General features: G+C 39.5%; 1 protein-coding gene across 4 annotated transcripts in view; it reads left to right on the forward strand.

Annotated features, from left to right (window-relative positions):
- ADAMTSL3 (ADAMTS like 3) overlaps positions 1-22,219 on the forward strand; it is a 177,169-nt gene that overhangs the window by 74,740 nt on the left and 80,210 nt on the right. For all 4 annotated transcript variants that reach the window (XM_088148615.1, XM_088148614.1, XM_088148613.1 and 1 more), the window contains exons 4-6: positions 608-735; positions 2,086-2,131; positions 9,860-10,096. In XM_088148615.1, the coding sequence (XP_088004741.1) occupies positions 608-735; positions 2,086-2,131; positions 9,860-10,096 (411 nt within the window). The remainder of the gene's footprint in view (positions 1-607; positions 736-2,085; positions 2,132-9,859; positions 10,097-22,219) is intronic.

A 22,219-nucleotide genomic window follows, 5' to 3' on the forward strand; every position in this document is an offset into this window, starting at 1 on the left:
AAAGTAAATGGCTGTTTCGCAAACCTGTATATCTTGCAAACTATGAAGTGCAAAGTCTCAAAGAATTACTGTACCCATGCATTAGCTAAGAAAGTATGAATCGGTTTGGTTTACTTTAAAAAGTGGGTGCAGCTACATTCCTTCTCTTCTGAGGACAAATAATTCTGCTCCAACTCTGGAGCAGCTGAACAACCTAGTGATCCTCAACAGAGAAGTTGAAAAAAAAATAATGCTGCTGGAAATTGATTGGAAAGAGGAAGACCAGAATAATAAATAATGCAGAAAGACAACAGGCTTTTAACTACATGGTACTGTACATGCACATGCTATGAAATCATAGTTGTCTCCTTATCTCTTTAAATAAAACTTTTTTTAGTAACCGAATTGATAAATCCTGATAAATAATGTAAAGTCAAAATAAGAATCAGGCTAACATTTTCAATTACAGTGCCATCGTATCACAGTCACGTCATACAGCTCTGATGTAAATCTCTGATTAACCTGTAGGATAGCAATGTTCTTGGCATAAAAAGCCAATTAAATGGATTTTCAGAATGTACAAGTTTTCTGGACTCCTGAATTGCTTTTCTTTCTCTTGTACTTCCAGACCTCAAGAATCACCCAGTCGAATGAAGATAAAGAAGGTGGCTGGGATGCCTGGGGTGCATGGAGTGATTGCTCACGTACCTGTGGAGGAGGTGCATCCTACTCACTAAGGAGATGTTTGAATGGCAGGTTGGTCATTCTAAGTGCAGGTCATAAAGTTGGATGCAGGACTCTTTCCGCACTGGAGATTCGGGCTGTTTGCATTAAATCTATCTCCATAAGGGGGCAATTTAAATACATGCAAAGAAGAGCTTTTTAAATGTTAAAAGATAAAATGGAGAGCTGCTGGCCTGACAGTGTATCAAAAATGCCTCCAAAGTATTTTTGGCCAGGTGACACACATTACTAGGCTGTAATGTGGATTGTTTGGTCTTGGTTTACAATGATGTATACCTTTACATGATGGTTTGCAAACCATGGTCTGCAGCTCACTATTAAGTGTAAAGTAAGTCAATATAGCTTGTAGTTAAAACCAACCATGGCTTAGTGCAGTCTGTGAGTTCAACCTGTTTTCTGGCTTCATGCCAAGCATATGTAGAAATAATCCAGCAGTCTTCTCCCATAGGATGGATGTTGCAAAGCAGTGGGACACCTTCCCCACTAGCCAATATTGCCTCTTAAAATTTCTCCTTTTCAGCCTCTTTTGTGCCTGCCAGGTTCCAGGTGTATATTTACTGTATCATGTAAAGAAGAATCTTAACCCTAAATTTGTCTTTGAAAATTTGGTGGATAGACTCAGCATTCTTTTTAGCATTGACTTTTCCTGTATCCTAGTGCAAGTATCTGTTTGTGCACCTGGTTCTCATATCGTGCTAAGCCCAGCCTTGGACAACCATCTTTTAATGAACAAACTGCATGTAGCTGGGTTTGCAGGACATCCCATAAACCATGATTTAACAAAGCAGAAGGACAGGGTTCACATGGCATGGCAAGTCAAAACCATATAATGAGGTAGCTTAATGTGGAAATCCACCTATAGGTAGATAGATAGATAGGTTTTCAGAAGGTACTCTTAGTGGTAGAGATCTGGAGTGACCAAACCCTTTCTTCCTGCCTGTCCTCTTTCTTGTTCACAGGATCCCAACCCATTGCCCATGTGGGCTTCCTATCTTGTTGATAAGGAGCCTTGATCTCTGCATTCTATAAGCTGAATGTTTGTTCATAAATAATGACAGTGTGGCCTAGAAGCCTTTATAGTCTAGGTAGGCTTCTGCTAGTAAGCCATATGCAATTCGTGCATAGTATTTCAGAATTAACTGAATAGGTTGAGATGTTACACAGCTCTAAGGTTAACAGTAGAAACTGTAATTTCCTTCATCAGACTGTTACGTTAACCCATCATCCTCTAAACACAGTTAAAAGTGAGATACAACAATACACACACACACACAGCAATTGAGATAATAATGTATAGGAAAGACTTGTCTTTCAATGACACTTCTTCATAATCATTCAAGTCTTATTTTTGTTGTCTTCCAGGAACTGTGAAGGCAGAAATATCCGATATAAAACCTGCAGCAATAATGTGAGTCTGATCTCTAATTTTGTTTGACTGTTCTTGCTTTCCCAGATCAAACAGCTTTAAAGTTCTGGCAACTTGCCCCCTTTTGTTAAACAAAAGGAAGGGGAAAAATGTGGGGGGATCAGAGCCCAGAATATTTATTTTTCTGCTAACAGTGACATGAGTTAAATACCTGCTCAATGTAAAGGTATAGGAGAAATACAGATACTGTATCTAATCAATGCTCTTCAAATGTTGGGTTAGCAGCAAAGTTATTTATTTATTTATAATTTTATTTTTATTTATTTATTTTTCAAATTGATATATGCTGCCCATCTCACTATACAAGTGACTCTAAAATTTTAATTTTGAGGGAGATTTGAAATGGATTGATTTAAATGGATTGATTCAAATTTAGAAATTTACATAGACTTGATTTGGGTGTAAACATGTCAGCAGTGTCTTGTGATTCCTTAGTGCTTGAGAAAGATAGCAGCAACACTAAAGCAAGTATGTATAATTGCAGTTGCTTATAGTTATCGCCTGAAAAATAGATACTTGGGAATAACAACCTTTTCAGCATACAGCTCGTTTTGACTTTGAGTTCTCTTTCCTTGAATTCTGGGCTTTGAAACCTGAGATGACTCCAAGTCCATTGCTCCTGGCTTCCAAGCAACTTCCCTAACCGGCGCTTTTCAAGGAGAAGGGTTAGACAACCGTGCCAAGGATGGAAAATTAGGTTCCTCATTTCTTTTGATGAGCAACTATTTGTACAGTTTTTTATGTACTCTAACTTACATGATCCATGAACACTGGGGAAAAAACCCCCATATTTTAGTGTTTTCTTCTTTGCATTTTATCAATGCAATTGGTTTTGGGGTACTTTTTCACATTGTGTAAGACTTTGTAGTGAGTGCTTGCATACAGCTTCTTTTTTTGGAGCAAAACTCTTGTTTTTGTTGAAGATCTGGAAATGATCTCTGTGCCTTTGTAAGCGCAATTCATAAAATAAATTGACTGCAGTATCTTGTCATCCAACACAAAAATTGTTTCCTAGAGGCTCTGTGGATTGTCTCTCACGTCTTTCCCCACGTTTTGTTACTTGTGGATATAATTGTCTTTCAGCTGTTAAAGTCCTTTGTTGTTGCGCGTTGCCATGGAAAGGTCTAAAGTCACAATGTGCATAGAATCAGAGAGTCAGAATCAGGGCCCAAGCCAAGAAAGAATCCAAAGTCAGAATCAGAAATGTGTGCTGGATTGAAGATTGAGGAGAAGAAGATTGCACCATAACTATGGTAGGTTAAGCCAGCACACCAAGAGAACTGGTCTAAGCAAGACAGGAAACTAGACAGAAGACCAGATGCAGCAATGAAGGTAATAGAATAGTGCCAGGAGTCCAAAGGTAAAGTTAAAAGGACAAGAAAATGTGGGTCTCATAATCAAGTTGTAGAAGTTTTATTTGTTATTATTTTCCCTGTAGCTAATCGGTCTGTCTTAAGAAAGTTTCGACCAGGTGATTTTTCCCGTCAAGCAGCTGTATACAGGTAGTCCTTGTTTAGCAACCGCCTCGTTTAGTGACTATTTGCAGGTACGACAGTGATGAAAAAGTAACTTTACAACCAATCCTTGCATTGATGACCTTCGCAGGTCTGTAAAGCAAAGGAAAGCTGAAGTAAGATCATAAGCACAGTTGTGGCTTCACTTAGCAACCACCTCACTTAACAACCAAGTTGCCAGTCACAATTGTGGTTGCTAAATGAGGACTGCCTGTATTATCTTTGCATTCACAGAAGGATCTGCTCTGTTTTTCTGCTCTGAGCTGCAGCCATGCAAGGGATCAACAGGGTCACAAGATGGTGAGATAGAAATCAAATGAATGTTGATTTTAATAATAGTGACAACAATAAGAATCACACTAATGTATGAGTTTGAGTGTATACCCTTGTTGCCTTAAGTGGTGTGAACTATTTAGATCAGTGTATTGTCGAAGGCTTTCACGGCCGGCATACAATGGCTGGTGTGGGTCTTCCGGGCTGTATGGCCGTGTTCTGGAATGTTTCGCCAGCACCTGTGACCGGCATCTTCAGAGTGCAGGAGCACAGACAGGAGCAGTTCTCTCTGTGCCCAGAGTGATGTGACCCTTTTTGTGGGTATTTATAGAGATCTGAGGGGGGGAGAAAGGGGGGGATTGGGGGTGTGGGGGGGGTTGGGTTACTGAGTGGCTGCTTGTTTTGGTGTCAGAATCTGTGTGTATCTTCCTGGGGATTAGGCAGGGTTTTTTCTTCTATTGAATTGTTAACGAGGGGCTGCTGGGGGTGATTAGCAAGTTCATTGTGTGAACTGTTCACATGTCTTGGTGGTTGAGCTGAGTTCGTTGACCTTTTGCAGGCTGTATTTTTCAGGATTGGTAGCCAGGTTTTGTTGATTTTTAGACTCTCCTCTTTTTTATTGAAACTGTGCTGGTGTTTGTGAATCTCAATGGCTTCCCGGTATAGCCTGGTATAGTGGCTGTTGGTGTTGTCCAGTATCTCTGTGTTTTCAAAAAGGATTTTGTGTCCAGTGTGCTTGAGAGCAGGTTCAGCTACTGCAGATTTTTCTGGCTGCTGTAGTCTGCAGTGCCTTTCGTGTTCTTTTATCCTGGTATGGATGCTGCGTTTTGTGGTCCCGATGTATACTTGCCCGCAACTGCATGGTATGCGGTATACTCCTGCGGTGGAAATACTTTGTTGGTGGGTGTTGGTTTCTGCCCTACATCAAAGGGGTCACAGACCGCATGGGAAAACTGATGGAAAAACACAATTTCCAAACAATCTTCAGACCCACCAGAAAAGTACAAGAAGTGCTAAAATCAGCAAAAGACAAAAGGGATCCCCTCACCGCCGCAGGAGTATACCGCATACCATGCAGTTGCGGGCAAGTATACAATGAACTTGCTAATCACCCCCAGCAGCCCTTCGTTAACAATTCAATAGAAGAAAAAACCCTGTCTAATCCCCAGGAAGATACACACAGATGCTGACACCAAAACAAGCAGCCACTCAGTAACCCAACCCCCCCCACACACCCCCAATACCCACAACAGGGTCACATCATCCTGGGCACAGAGAGAACCGCTCCTGTCTGTGCTCCTGCCCTCTGAAGATGCCGGTCACAGGTGCTGGCGAAACGTTAGGAAACAAAACTTCCAGAACACGGCCACACAGCCCGGAAGACCCACACCAGCTATTTAGATCAGTGTTTCTCAACCTGGGCAACTTTGTGAAGTATGGACTTCAACTCCCAGAATTCCCCAGCCAGCATGGTCATTGCTAAGAAATCTCGGAGTTGAAATCCACACATCACAAAGTTGTCCAGGTTGGGAAACACTGATCTAGACCAAAATATCAGGGCCCATAAGGTGGAAGCTCTGATGCCCATTCGTGAACGCTTAATGCTGTCTATGATCTTGAGAGCCCACCAGGAAAGGAACTGCTGCCTGTTGAACTTGGGTGCGATCATGGCAGGTGTCCAGATGGAGAAACAGCAATGGACTCGCCTGCTCTTCTGTGACTCGGGGAGGGCAGTGAAGGTTGACATAGCTCTTTAAAGTTTGACCTATCTCCTCCATGTTGGCTATCTTTTGGATAAATAAAGACCAAGCTCCTATATAATGTGTGGTTTGCTCAAGGAACTGGGTCATAGCAATTGTCCTGGATTCTGATATTATACATAACAATCATATACTTTAAAATATCTTGTACCCTAAACTTGTCTGCTGTTGTCCTTATGTACATTTGTACCATACAGTATTCAAAGTTTGGGAACATGGAAGAAAAGCAGGATAAAAGTTAATTTATGGGATAGGAACTTGCTTTTTAAAAAGTTAAAATTTTAACAATGTTATAATTTTATTTATTTATTTATATTTCAAATTTAGTCACCGCCCATCTCGCTCAAGAGCGACTCTGGGCAGGTATAATTGGTGGGATTTTTCGCACCTCTCTAGAACTGCGATATATATACTGCTCTGCTTCTAAACATGTTGTAGTTTCTATTCTGAGTACTGATGTGCTACCGATATGAATACTAAGAGAGCTACAATCTCTAGTGAGTGCTACAGTCTCCAATGTGAGATCCCACTTGGTTGGGGGAATAAAATTATTTCAATATCTCATAAAACTAACCAGTTCCTTACCTACTTTTATAAATCTGGTTGGTGCCAACCAACTTCAGCAAGACAGCACAAAACTTGTTTTTTTTTTTTTAAACCCTTGAATTGCTACAATTTTCCCCACCCTTCCTTGGATGAGTTTTATAATGTTTGAGCCACATAACAGAGCAAATTGCTGGCATTAACTTGTGGAACACACCCATGGGTGACTTAAGTCCAACACATTGGGGAAAAATACCTTGAATATTCATTCTAATTTGCAGTGGCTTCCTCTTTCTTAAATAAGATCTGCCTTGCTCAGTTTCATTTTGCGTCGCAGTCCGTAAATTAAAAAATGCATATTATCTGTCCCATGTACTCAAGCCAAGTTATGGCACTGCACAGACAATTGTGTATATTTATTTGTAAGCATGCTTTAAGCCAAGATTACACAACTGTTTCAGCCTGAATGCTTCCCTTGGCCTTAGGTATTGTGCTGGGTGCTGGATATAGAAAAGTGGAGGGAAGCAAAATGAAATCTGAAAGTGACTTAATTTAATTGAAACTGAAGTTAAACTAAAATTAAATGAATTAAATGCAGTGAATAGGATATCTTCTCATGATAGTTATTTCTTTGGATGTTGGTACAGAGAAATGCACATGGCATTAGAAACTGAAGCTTGGCTATTATTGATCCCTTTAGTTTGTTTGTCCCCATATGTTATATGACTTGAAGTTGTATTTGTTGCAGAATACCCTCATTTAGCACAGTTTACATTCAGACTTTCCATCCTGAACATCTTCTGTCTTTGAGAATCTCAGGCAGAATTTTAGGAAATCAGAAGTTGTTCTTGAGTAACTTCTCAAAAATATCACCACTCATTTTCAATCCTATGGAATGTTTCTCCTTCTCTTGGAAATGTTTTTTTTGGGGGGGGCAATGATTCAGATTTATAACGCTTTCAGAGTAATATAACTCTGCAGGATGGCTAATCAGTACAGATAATTTTGGTTTGTAATGCATTACTTTCCTAAAAGCCAAGTCAAGGGCACAAATCAAACCCATTTTAATTAAAAGAACAGGAATCATAGGACCATCAAATTGATTTCACCAGGATTTGTAGCAGCATAATAGTTGAGTTCAATAGAGTCAAGTACGACAAGTAGGATTAATAATAATAGTTCAATAATAAAGTGAATTTGTGGTGAGCAACTAAAGGATTTTCTGTGGTTATTAAATAGTGCCATTGGAAGCAGCAAACGCACCTGTGATTCTGGAAAGGTGGAAACCATAGGACGTGTCCTTCTTCACTGCTCTTTTTATAGAGACATTTGAACCAGACTTATCTTCCCTCTGATCAGCAGATATCCTGATTGTTCAAACTTGGCCTGTGTTCAGATGCTACTTATAGACAAACTACCATTTATTACAGTGCATATGGCTAGGTTTTGTATAGCAGCATGTAAGATCCATCAAACCTTGACAGCTCAAATTCCTGCTACCTAGGTGTATTTTCTGTAACTTTACATATTATCTCATTTATAACCTAGACTTAGATTGTTTCTTTTTTATTTCACTCATGAGTCCCTATCAGGCTGTTTTATAAATGTATTTTAATTTTGCTTTAAATTTTTATTTACCGGTTTCTTAAGCTAAAGTGTTTTATTGTGGTTCCAGATCACTCATGGATGTATTTTTTTGTACTGGTCTGAGACCACAATAAAAGACTGACTGAACTAGTGCTCTTCATTTGCAGAGTTTGAAAATAAAAAATATATCTGCCTGAAGATATTTTTATCTGTATCTCAACACAACGACCTGCATAAGCTGTTCCTTGTAAATTGCTCAATGACATTTTTCAGTTTTCCTTAAGTCCTGTGTTTTGTGTTTCCATTTCTATATTTATATATACTGTTACATTCTAATGCTATGATTTGAAGGTATGGAAGTGTTTAAGATAATCCTTATGGGTCCTGTTCATTGGAAGGGGAAAAAAAAACTTATTTAGGCCATTTCCGCATAAATTGCATGTTTTTCTGTGTGAAGAAGCCAGCTGTGTTTTTGCCAATGTGATTTGGCTTCCATGTATAGTCTTTGGATTCTGGCAGCATATCAATATGAGAAATTAATTGTTTGTGAAACAGAAAAAAGTGCACTTATGATTTGTGGTTTTGATAATTAGAAAAAAAACCTAGATAATAGAAAAAAGTGAGCTTTTCTTTTCGAAACCATAGAGTAAGAGATAACTTTGTAATCATACTTGTATTTGCTGCAAAGAAAATCAGAAGCTTCTTTTTTCTATTTCTTTTTATCTTTTTTCCCTATACCTTTGCCTTTTCTTTTCCCCCCCTTCTTTATATTAGTTCTTGATAGTTTTTATATTCTCTTTAAAGCTTTTAATAAAATGTATATTAAAAACAATTGTGTGTTTGTGTGCACATATCTATGTCCATATGTACCTCTGTCTATCTAGAGAGAACATTCCCACACATACAGACACAACATACACCCTCCTTTATTTACACTCCTTGCTAGTTGTTCTTCTCCATTCCCAAGCACCCCTGAAGCCCTCTTTTTTGAGGCTTCTCTTCTGTAATGAGAAGAATTGCATGGCCATATCTATCATCCTTTTCGTGCATGTAGGCAAACCACTTCTGAAACCTTGCGAAGAAAACTGCAGGAACATGTCCAGGCTTTCACCAGGACTCAACACTGACTTGAGGGCACCGAAAAAATAAATAAATAAAAAGTCTCTGGACTTATCTCTGGACCCTCCCCGGGCCAGTATGGATCTGAGATTGGCGCTGCACTTTCATGCTCTCACAGTGCCATGGAGCTTCTAGGAGCTTGACATACTGCATCTATAACTCAACATTAATCAGCTCCTGCCCTGAGACAATTCTACAATACAATTGCGCAGTATCTCTATTGAGCTGAGGGTGGACAGTGCCTCCACTGATGGGAAGAAACAACGATGTCCTTGAGTTTCATCTCCCATCCTGAAGTAACAGTACCAGCATGCTTTACCACCATTACCCCAGCATTTTCTGACTGTTTGGAGAGATGGCTTTCTGCACCTCTGCACACTGGCCTCTGTACGTGGCTTGTGAAAAGCTCACGTGGCAAGGAAGGGGATGGGTTCTGGTTGGCTGCTGTTTTTGGCTTTCTGCCATTGTCCAGCTGAGGGAGAGCTGGCCAGTTGGCTGGGGAAGGAAGACAATTGGGAGCACATTACTGTTGACAGTTTTGAAGGTGAAGCTGGTAGCTGTATGAAAGAGGCCTATTCTCCCTGTAACTTTACAGGAACATAGTTCTGGAATACACTGTTTCAAATTTATATTCAGGTAGAGACACAAGGTGGGGGAAAATGCTGCTGGCAAAATTGGAAGCCTTGTCTAGCCTCCTTTGTCTATGCCTTTGAAAAACGTGCAGGCAGTTAATCTCGGATACACTAATTTACAGCCCCAATTGTCTGGTGTTGACTTAGAAGTAAGTCAAATTGAGTTACATGAGACATATTGTCAAGGAAGATTGTAGCCTTAAAATGGAAAGTGGAGTTTCACTGCGGGACAAAATAGTAATTTTTTACTAGAAAAAAAATCCTCCCTTTTCTTTTTTTCAGGACTGCCCTGCAGACTCTGGTGATTTCCGGGCCCAGCAGTGTTCAGCCTACAACGATGTCAAATACCAAGGCCATTTTTATGAATGGATCCCTGTCTTTGAAGACTCCGGCTCTCCGTGTGCCTTGAAGTGCCAAGCTTTGGGGAAACCTTTGATAGTTGAGCTTGCTCCCAAAGTTCTGGATGGTACCCGTTGTAATCCCAAATCCTTGGATATGTGCATCAGTGGAATATGTCAGGTACGGCAGCTTTTGCAAGTTGGTTTCCTGGGGTGTCTGTAGAGGTCGTTAACAAAAATTAAGCCATGACAAATAAAAAAGGGATTAAATCAAACAGGTGAAGTCCCAATCTTGACTTTTTGGAAACCCCCCCCCCCCATGCAGATGCCCCATCATTCCTATATTTTTCCCCTCGTGGATCGGGTAACCTTACATAGTTTGCAGAAGAAGCAGTAATTGGCTGACTTCTAGGAATATACAGAAAACCTTAAATTGGGAAGTGGTTGTCCCAAAAAGGTCAGAACTGTTTCGTGCTTGAGCCAGTTTTGTGTCAAGCTCAAAAGCGGTCCATATATAATTTTGATTAAAGATTTTGATTACAATAGTAAAAACTAATACAAACTAAACTTTAAAAAGAGAATAGAAAGAAAGAAGAAAAACTGTAAGAAGAAAAAGAAAAAGAAGAGAAAAAAGAACATCATAAAGAAAAAGAAAAGAAATATATAAAAAAGTGATTTCTAACCTTCATCACAAGACAAATTTAGTAACTCTTCACCCCCTATAAGGTTACAAACAGATATCTCTTCATCCCATATTCCATCCCTTATCTATAAGCAAATCCATAAAGCATCAAGTTTTCAATCCTGGTGACAGCAAAAAGTCCATAAAGGGTTGCCAGAATTTTGGGGGGAAAAAAAATCTTATTTTAACCTTGATCAAATAAACCAACTTTATATTCCTTCCTTTTATTTCTAACAGTCTTAATCTTTAATCCATTCAAATACTGTTGTAGGATTTGATTTCTCTTCAGTTCTTTATCCCATTTGCAAACTTGTCATTCTGAAGGTCTCTCATAGCTTTAAGACAGTTAATAGGCAATTTCTGAGAGTGATTAGAAACCGAGACTTGCAAACTTAGTATCCTTTAAAAGACTCCACTGCAGTTGCAAGCAAGATGGCTGATCCCTTTGTCTCCCAGTGCTCAAACCTGCAGAAGACCACTGTCCTGCAGTCTCCTCATGAGGAGTAGCTATCCAGAGTACATGTGGACAATCTCCCATCCTCTTCTTGTCCAGAGAGGTTCAGAAGAACTGGTCTACTCACTGGTTCTTTGGTCTTTGCCACAGTCATCAGCTCTGCTTTTGTGGAGATGCCTTCAGTTTGCCATGCCTCCCCCTGGAAGTCAAGCTTAAAAGTGGTCCAGAATTGTCATGGCAGCTGTTTCAAATGCAAAACAGCTCTTTCACACTCAAAACAAAGTGTTTTAGGCTACAGTCATTTTGAATTCAAAACATTTTGCACAATCCTACTGGCTTCATTCATCACGATGAGCCACAATTCAAGAGCGGCACAATTAAGCCAAAAGCAAAAAACAAACAACCCTGCATTATGGCTTAATTTTAATGTGTAAATCCAGACATTGAACAAAGGAAGCACAAATTATCCAAGCCATTACTTCCAGTCAAATCAGACAGCCTCTTTCTGAGTCATAGCAGGTTCTTTTCAAAGGCATAACATCAGATCCAAATTATTAGTTCTGAAGCCATTGTCAGTAGGCATTAAAAATAAAAAATAAAAATATGAAGCAGCCCTAGATCATAAAACATTTATTTTTCCTGTTTTTATATATGAGGAAAAAAAGCAAGCAAAATGAAATATGCGTGTTTTCAGATCACTGTGTTAGGTTAGTTCTTATTTATTGGCTACATTGTTTTGTAAATGTCTATGCTGAATGCTGGTCAATGGTTATAATAATGATGATAATGTTAATGATGATGTTGATGATGATGATAACACCCACTCCAAATAGGTTTTGGCAGTTTACAAAAGTGTAAGCATTAAGACTGCACAGTCAGCTACATTAAAGATTTTAATATATCTTGGTAAACATGCATGTTTTAGCCCTCTCCTAAACTGTCATAGGGAAGGGGCAAAGCTCAACTCCAGTGGCAACTTGTCCCACTACATAAACCCACCAATACTAGTTATTGTAATTGAACAATGTTCCTCTGAAATAGATGACTTTTAAAATTAACAATTGCAGGAGACAGGTGTTTTAACTACCAGGTAGGGAAAAAGAGAGAAAAAGGTATTCTGTGACTCTAGTTTGTTCTTCAGTATCTGGTGCGGACAAGGAGAAAGAATCAGGAGGAAAAAATAATCAAATTTTATATTCTAGTTGGAAATCTCTTTTGGCTCAATGGCTGTAATCACTAATTTGGTATATTGTTCTTTCATCTACTCAGACCCTATCATGCGGGTATTCTTTAACTACTGGAGACATATCAGCATAATAATTGTAATTATTTCCTTATCTCTATGCATAAAAGTTTAGTTCCGGGTAAGTATACAGGAGGAATCATCATTTTTGCATTTATCCCAAAATTAGGAAAGGAATAACTTAATACTTGGTTTGTTGAACCTTTGTTCCCCCCCCCCCCCAACACACACACAAGGCAACCTTGGCTGCTGCTTAAAAGAAAGATTATTTATTGTAATGATCAAGAGAGAGAATGCTGCATTTGACACCCTTTTGTGAATTGCAAGAATGCAAATATTTAGGCTGATTCACTTCTAGCCATCCTAGCATTCGATAGGAACATATTTGGATTTCTATAGCTGCTGGGGAAACACCTTTGTCTAGGAGCCCTTCAAGGCAGCCAGTGCTATCCCCTCTAATTTAAATAAAAATTCATGTGGCAGCAACCCTTTGCTAGCTGCATTCAAAGTTATATTTGGAATACACTTTTGTACCATTCTGGATTCTTGGAGGACCCAAGTATTTAGGCTGGTTTACTTGATTAAATTCCCATCTAGTTGCCACTTGCAGGGTTAGCCTGCCTGCCTGCCTGCCTGCCTGCCTTCCTCCTTCCTCCCTCCCTGCCTTCTTCCCCTTCCCTCCTCTCTATCCTCCCTCCCTCCCTCCCTCCCTCCCTCCCTCCCTTCTTCCCCTTCTCTCCTTCCTTCCTTCCTTCCTTCCTTCCTTCCTTCCTTCCTTCCTTCCTTCCTTCCTTCCTTCCTTCCTTCCTTCCTTCCTTCCTTCCTTCCTTCCTTCCTTCCTTCCTTCCTTCCTTCCTTCCTTCCTTCCTTCCTTCCTTCCTTCCTTCCTTCCTTCCTTCCTTCCTTCCTTCCTTCCTTCCTTCCTTCCTTCCTTCCTTCCTTCCTTCCTTCCTTCCTTCCTCCGCCCCCCCAAAACAACATATAACTTTAGTTTTGACAGCTAACACCTAGTTCTTCTGCTTAGTTAGTACAAATGTTCTTCTCATACCAGTGGGACTACAGAATTGATGGCTGCAACATTTGTATAGTAAAGTGTGTAAAGGTCTTTTGGAGAACACGAGGGAATCGTAAGCGTATTCAGTGACATATTGAACCAGAGAGTTAATGGAAAAGGGAAGGTGCTAAAGTGTACCTGTTTCATTCCTTTCTGTGTGGGGATTGCTTCCGAGAGAGGCCCCTGGGCTTACACTTGACTCTAAAGTAAGTATTTTCGTAGAGCAAATGGATGAGCAGCAATAGGCATCTGCTGATCGAAGATAATTCAGGTTTCTTCCAAAATTTCTGGGAGACATGTCAGAAATAGATTTAAAATTTATGGACGTTGCAATAGCTCCCACAAGGGAGGAGGAACAGGAGAGTAATATTTTTTAGCAGGATGGTGCAAAATTAGCCTTTGATGCAAGGTCATTCAATTTGCCCCAAAGCCTGCTTGCTCTTCTACTAAAATATGGTCACTGTTTACCCACTCACATCGCTTTCACTAGATTGTTGAGCCTATAAGTTATTAATTATGACAAGGAGACTGATTGGTCTGTAACTGGCTACATCAAATTTCAAAGCTTTCTTCCCCTTTCTCCAAGCTGACATTCCCCTCACTTCTCAGAATGTGAGAAGCAACTTTCTACCAGATTGTACTGTGGTTATCTTTTCATTTAACATTATGGCAAAATAATAGTTTGTGGAGCAAGTCAGAAGCAAGTGCATTCTTGACATTTTCTCTGGATTTCTTCAGCCAATTCTCAGAAGAAAAAGATGAAGAATAAAAACAAACTAGGAGTAATCCAGGATTCTGGCTTCAGACATAAGGATAAACTACGTTTAAAACAAAGCAGGAATAAACATTGGTTTCCAATCATGGTTTGTTAGTGAAAAATAAACTGTGTTTTCTTTTGTGAACTGCCATATTGCAGCAAGCCAAACAAATCAGCCACCTTAGGGTGTAACGCTTTGTGCAAACCAAGCTTCTGTGTCTCTTGAAGCTAAGACTCATCTCTGATTAGCAGTGGCTGTTTCCTCACCATTTGCTCAAGGACCTTTTTACTAAATTAAACTAGGAATATACTTGCAAGGTATACTGTCAGGAGCTCACCTTGAGCAGTAGCTTGGGCTCAAGTTCTACTGGGAAATGGCTAGTTCCATCAGATCAGGGCCACAGGGTCCAGGACCTAAGACCATAAAATCTGGGGCCTTTGAACTACAGGCTATATAGAGAGCCTGTACTTTTAGAGCCTACATCTTCTAAGGAATTGATCTTCCCAGTGTCTGTGAATTGCAGCCCCCTGGGAACCTGCGATTGCATTCTGTGGGGACTGAAAGGGAGACAAGGAATACCACATTCTGGGCCAAAGGCCTGTCTCTTTAAGGCCTTTCACTCTGGAAAGAAGAGTCTTGGAAGAACAGCTACATCCTGGAGCATACAAGGCTTCAGTCTCAGCAGGATTCAGATGGGGTTCTAGTTGATGTCTTTCAGTGTTCCTATTGTGTTCCATGGGTTTCTTGTCAAGATCAAGAGAGGACTCACATATTGTATTACCAAACTGTGGGTCCTTTCCTTAGTCTCTCTCCTCCTACACTGCTCTTTAATTCATTTGTTTCCAGCGGTCCAAGGTATTTTATGTGCATGTGTGAAATAATTTGGAACATCATTTTCAAGAACTCATATGGATTTCTGTAGGGGATGAGTTGAAATTGTACTCAGGAGAAGTGAGGATGGTAAGAGGACAGAAGAAGAGAAACTTATCCCCAGGATATACTATCAAAAATATGAAAAAGATCTGAAGGTTTTAAGATAAACGGAAATAATATTTCAGTCACACTCACAGCCATACTTGAAGACAAGCAATAAATTTAGCTGTGCTGGATCCTTGGGTTACAGAGATATTCAGGCCTGGTTTTACTTACACATTGCCAGCAGTGAACCAGTTTTGAAACACAAAATGTAAAATTATCCACACACATAGATTAAAAAATTGGGATGAGGGAAAGAATGTTCACTTTGAGTTTCCCAACCTCAAAGGTGCCCCTTAACTAATATGACTCCCCCACCTTAAAAAAAAAAAAAAGAATAATTTTACCTAGAATGTGCATGGTTTTGCAATTAGCCTTCTTTTTGGCAAAGTAGCTACTACCATTCTATTAAATGCTTGAACGTGCGCAATTCAAAAAACTCTTGACATGGTTGATGAGAAGAGTAGGTGTGTACTCAGGGAAAAAGTGAGACATCTGGCAAAAGTGTAGCATTGGGATTACGACAACCTTACGGTGCACTGCACTGGATTTTATGTGATTTTAATGTACTTTTCATTCCTACCTACAATTATTCCAGCACATAGCAGTTTAGCCACCTTGGTTAAAAAAAAACATACACACCACACCTAAGAAAATGGCCCTTTCCCTGCCATTTCCCTTCTATCATGGGGGGAAAAAGTCTGTATCTGGAACTGACAAGTTCTGCTTCATTAATATTTACTGCTGTATTTTTAGTATTTTCCCCAGTGGGGAAGGGCCAAGTGTTTAATGTTGTCTGAGCACCAATCTCTACTGTTTCAAGTGGTAGTGGCTGGCTGGCTGGGCAGAGCACATGCAGCAAAAGGCAGAACATGTGCTAGGCATGAATGCTGGATTTTTAAAAATTTTTTAAATTTATTTATTTTGGGGGGAGTTTTGTGATACTTTCAGAGTCTAGCAACAACTTTTCTCCTTTTAGGACAAGGCCATATTTATTGGAAATTATTATTTTATCTTGTTTGTAGACTATGGGAGTTACACAATAGAGGTTTATAAAAGGATATATGATACGGAGAAATGTCCTTTCCTTTCTTTTCCAGGATCTTGGATCATTGAATGAAGCTGAATTGGGGGGAGAACATCTAGTTGTAGCATAGCAACTAGGCTACATAGAGAGTTGTCCATGGAGTATATATGAACTAAGATTTAAAACCAACTTAGGGTGATTTAACGATGTCAGCTTACAATGCATCTTTTATGATTTTTATGGAGCCTAACTAATGAATTTCAAACTTTAGGAAATGCAGCCCTGCTACCAACAATAATTAAAAAGTGGCATTTGGAAGCTTTCCTAGAATCTGACATATTTACTTTTCCTGGTTTAGAAAGAGGCATTCAACCATCAATACGATCCACTTTCCTGAAACACAAAAACAGAATGAATCAAATGAATGAATCCAAAAAAAAGTGAATCAAACAACAGTCAAATCACATGGCAACCAACAGCTGTCGCAGTGTGGAAGCAAGCAAAAAAGAGAGATCTGTCAAAGTTATAGCTTGGGAATTCAGTTCAGCTGACTCCCGACACCTACTTAGCACTGGCCGCCAAGGCTTGGCAAGAGGTTTTCAAGTGAACTCATCTAAATAAATATGTCACACTACTGCTGTGGATCTCTTTGCTTTTCTGCTTGGGAGCAACAAAGAATTTGCTACAAAAGAATGAGGATTTGCACGCCTCTTCTTCTGAAGCTGCTCTGCTTGCTTCTTGTGTTGTCTCTGAATCTTTGGCAAATCACACACTGACCTATCAAGCTGTTTCATGCAAGGATGATTTCACTTCCATCTGTTTTCTTAACACGAAGGGTCTTCAGTAGGCTCGCTATGCATCGCTAGTTTTCCCTCCAGCGCTGCACCCTGCTTCTTGCAGAATCTCTCTCTCTCTTTTTTTTTTGGAGAGGCATCCTGCATAATTTTTTTGACATTTGCTACCATAACCTTTTTCCACGGTGTTATTTGAATCTCACTTCACACATCGATCCCAAGCAACCTAGGTCCTTATCAGAGGAAACAAAGATTGTGCAGATGGCTCTTCAGGAGGCTGAACTTGCTACTGAAGATTAAAAAAAAAAAAATGGGAAGGGAGGTACAAATTTCTGGGAAAGTTATTTTGGAAACCCCTCGACAGTATGAGATCCAGATTGGGCAGGCCACTTAATCATACATTTGCCTGACTCTTGTTACCATATAAAGTATTTGGAGTTCCTATATTAACAGGATCTAGGTTTTGGGAAATTCTCCTGTGAGAAAGGTAGTGAAACCATTTCTTTTTACCCATAAGCAGAGATGGTTTGCCACTTCACCCCGACAACTGCCCACCAACCAATAGATCAACCGTGAGCTTGCTTGAGAGATCAGATATTGATAGATAGATATACACAGTCAAGAAACTGTAGCTTACAAATATATAACCATATGGTTGCTTGATTGTTTTTGTCTTAAAAGCTTGGCATCTCTCCGTTGGTCACAAAGTCCATAGGCAGCTTATAATAGATGGTCATCATGAAGACACACCAGTCCACTATCCTTCAGCAGAGCAAGGCAGAGTGTGTTCCCCTCTGGTTTGGCAGGAACTGGGCAACTTAGACAGCAGTGCAGCAGCTTTGAATGGAGGGAGGGGAAATGTGGTCCCTTGGTGGCATTGCATGGTTGAAGCTCAGCCTAAATGCTCTCTCTTCCCCATTTATGACCTCATTTGGGGGCTGTGAAGTTATTTTGGTGGGCATTCAGGTAAGAGAGGAATTTCAGCAGAGGTATGAAGTTGATTGGCATTTTCCCAACTCATTGGTATTGACCATTTACATTCCTGGACATAATTCAAGTGTCTTCTCTTTACACCTTTTAAGATAATCTGAGGAAACATTTACTAGCTCCCTTGATGTATCCTTAGTGATCAAGCAGTTGGTAGGCTGCATACCAAGGAGATAAAAAGATTAGGCATAAATGAAGCTCAGAAGCCATAGAAAGCTTAAGGCCATTACTTAAGCTAGCCCTCTCTATCTCCTCTATGGACCATACCTTAGGATCACTCACAGGTCTCCAGGGGGTTGCGTGTTGCAAACAAGGGGACATAATCTTGACACTTAGTCGGCTACTGCCATTGGTAGTAATATTAGACTTATTTTTCCCATTCTTGTGGCTGGGATTCTGAGAACGACTGGAATTAGGTGAACTGCAGAAGCTTCTCTCGTTATACTCAGTATGTTACTTCTTTGGATGGGCCAAGATAAAAATAGTTTCTCAAGATACTATGATCAGTGTGTTAGATAGTACTGTTTACTGTCTTAACTTTGTCTTTTTTAGTCTTCTCCTCCCCCTTCCCCCTTTCGTTTTGGTGATATTTAAATCCTACCATCTGCTTAAGAAATGAACATTCTTGAATGTGGCCAGTTCTGCATTAACCTTCACAGATCGAAATGAAACATCCTGTGTTCATGGTTTTCATTTAAATCTAATTTGTTGGCTGAATCCAAATGAGAAGGGAAGGAGAACTATAGAAACAGCTGTGGAAACCTTTTGGCTGATTTCTGGATTTACATTTTGAGAAATATTTATGAAGTTCTATAACCACTTCTAATGTATCAGGAATAATTTAGCCTTCACCTCTGCTTGCCTGTATTATTGTGGGTTGTTCAGTAACCCTACTTTTCAGTCTCTCTCATAATTTTAAAGCTGTTGGTTAAAAACAAATTTTTAGGTTTTTTAGGAATTTTTTTCCAAAAAATGAATGAGTGGAAAATTTAGCTTTCAATATAATTTATGGATGTGGATGTGGATGACTAGATTTAGGTATCTTCGGATCTGTTTGTATGTGTACCACGGAGTGGTTCAGAACTTACAAGCCACCAGAGATTGCTGAACGTCAATCTAAGCAACTGTAGTCACATGGCCAATGTTGAGGGATATTAAGAGTTGTAGTTCAGCAAGAACAGGAGGGTATAGAAAAGAATTTACCAGTCTTTTATGTACCAGAAATCAGTTGCTTTTTCTCCAGACATTTGGAAACGATTGTTCTGACAATTAGGAGAATGCTACAAGACTAGTGGACCAACTAGGTTGAGGAAGGCAGTTCTACGCCATTGCAGAGTGAGAGAGTGCTGAGTATAAACCAGTTGTGTGTTCTATAATTTGTTTATTTTATCTTTCCTCTAGTTTGCTCCTGTCAATCTGCTCAGGGCAGCAAAAATGGATTTCTCTCTTCCATTTCATAGGCGAGGCCCAGTGTCTCAAACTCAAGCTCCTTGGCTAACTAGGAATTTGAACCTGAATCTTCCAGGTCCAGTCCAGTGCTCTAGAAGAGGTCATGACGGTCATCTAGTTCTACAGAGGCAGGATATTGACTGCATCCTGGATTGATGCCATCAGCCTCTCTTTAAACCCTCTAATAAAAAGAGGGTCCACTTCCAAGGTGGCCTGTCTCACTGTTAAGTAGGTTGTCCTGATAGGAATGTGTTCTAACTTTTAGTCGAAATTGCTGTTGTCCTTTTGAGCTGTTGGCTCAGATCCTTTTCTTCTGAAGTCAGGAAAACCACTTCGTTGGCTTGTTGTTTCATCCCCTACATAGCACCCCTTCAAATAGTTCAAGATGGCGATACAGTTCTTAACTTCTCAAGAAGACAGAGACAAAAGCACATTCAGCCCATTTAAAGGTGTTTCAGATGGTTTTCATCCACGCTTAAGATTCTTTTCTAAGGCATTAGCTGAATATAGTCTTTGCCTTTATTATGAAAAGCTCACTAAAGTGTTGGCTTAAATAATCTTACAGAATAGAATAGTAATTCTGGTTTGGATAAAGCACTAAGAATCCTTTTGGGAAAAAAAACTTTTGCAAATGTATAAGCCAAACCTATGTCATGCATACTTTATTTACTATTTAGCTATTTTGGTAAAACCTATTTTTAAAAATTTCTGTTATAGGTAAAACTACACAGCTTTGCTGATACCCATGTTCGTGTTCTCTCTCTCTCTCTCTCTCTCCCCCCCCCAAAAATACCCCCCCCCCACAAACATATACACACATATACAAACCCTTCTTGTTTGGGGAGTTTACTATAATCTGACTATTACAACATTTTTATCACTTCTTAAGTTACGCTGCGATGGTTCATTTTAACCTTTTGATACAGTCCCAATTCTTCTATTACTCCGTTTTCCTTAAATGCATTGTCACTTGTTTCGTTTGAGGCAATTCTAGAGGGTTATTTTTTTAAAATAAAGTAAAAAAAAAACCCCTACTTATAATTATTTCTGGATATGCCCTAAAAGCTTGCAGATGTTTTCCCAATCTGCCTGTAATATTTATAGTTGATCCCATTGCTCAGTAAATAGCCAACAATATGGGGTACATTAAGTTGAACAAATGCCTTAATCGTTGAAATCTTGGGTCCTTTATGGTTGGCTGAGATGAAGTGTGAAACTGAGTGAGGCCATTGCTAGGCAGTTTGCCTGCTCAGCTCTCTGCTTGAAACTCTGCATTCTTAATAAATAAGTTTGTGCATCCCATTTTCAATGAACAACTTTTAAAAAATGATTATTAATTATTTTCCTGAACTGCGGTTGCCTTCAGAAGAAGTCAAGCCTTCAAGCTTATCTGTACTCAATTAAGGCTTGAAGCGGGGTGGGGTGGGGGGTATCTTTTACCTCTTATTTTTTGACACAACAACCCTGTAAGGTAGGTTGGGCTGAAATAAACTGGCCCCAAGTTGATCTTCTAGGGCTGAGAGCAAACTTGAACTCCGCTCTCTCTGGTGTCAGGGATACCTTCACCACTGTATTACCCTGGCTCTCATAAATGAAGGTCCTTTAATGAAATTTGCATCAAGCACATTTTTCAGAGCCTAATGCATATCTCTACCCCGTTGCCAGCCCTTTGAGGTAGGCCAGGACAAGAAATAGACACTGCAGGATTTCGGGAATATCGTTGTACAGTATAATAACAGAATCTTGAAAGCCTGTCCAACTTTTCTCCCTGTCCCATTTTAAACTAAACAGAATCAAGGCAGGGTTATTTTGAGTTAGTTTCTCATGCTTTCTTCAGTATAATCGCTTTTCCATGTCCCTCCTAAATACCTCCTCCAAGGTCATCTCTAAATTCCTTTACACGCAGACACCACGAAGCAGAGCACCTCTAATTGTGGAAAAAGTTATCTTCCACTAGTATTTATAAAACAAAAATAACTAAATAACCTAAGGCAGGGGTAAAACGTAAGGAAAAGGTTTGTGGGTATACACGCACACACATGCTGGCAATTAACTGGTAGGCTACCAGTTATATCCTCTGTTCTCTTTCTTTACGGGAGAAAAGTGCTTGGTTTACATTTTAATGTGACTACTAAAATTCACACAGGTTATGCTGCAGTTTGTTTCCAAATGTGATGTAGTTCATCTATTCAAAATACAGTACAAATGCTTAGATATTAGAGGAAAAGTTTGTGAAATATAGAGTCCTTGGGGTTCTCTGAGCTCGGTGGTTTTCTTGCAAATTTTGTTACTCGGCTAGGTAACATCTTCAGTGCTAGGATAATATCTAAATAAAACAATATCTAAGTAAATGCTTATCCTGCTTAAAAAATGTTTACATTGAAAAAAACTTTTTATTAAAAATATGCACTATTTTTTTAAAAGTTGCAGATTGACAAGCTGATACAGAAGTAGGATGAAATTATTTTAAGGTTAAGGGTCCTTCTCCCTCAAACAACATTTTCCTTCTAATTTAATTTTCTCTGTGTTGTGGGTAAGAAGAAAGGAACAAGGGCTACATGAATAAAGGACTCATTGAATAAAACCATTGGGTTGGATTAAGGTAGAATCAGATTACAGAATGGTAGATACACCGAATCAATGGGAGAGGACTTGAATCGTGACTTAAATCACTGACTTGATCTCAGTGGGCTTATTTTAAGTATTACTTTTTCTCAAGGCAGCTCATGTTTTTTAACTGAGATAGACTTAGAAATGTGAAGTAGGGGAATAGGCTGAGAAGTTGAGTATGAAATGAAATGTTACAATAGCTTCAATGTACTTTTATTAGTTGGGAATTGCACATAGATAGTCATTAAACGGACTACAAGGCACCCCAAAT

The sequence above is a fragment of the Python bivittatus genome, unplaced genomic scaffold (assembly GCF_059951505.1).
Source record: "Python bivittatus isolate LINGU-HERP-01145 unplaced genomic scaffold, Pbiv_v1 ctg000530_np1212, whole genome shotgun sequence".
NCBI classification, from domain to species: Eukaryota; Metazoa; Chordata; class Lepidosauria; order Squamata; family Pythonidae; genus Python; species Python bivittatus.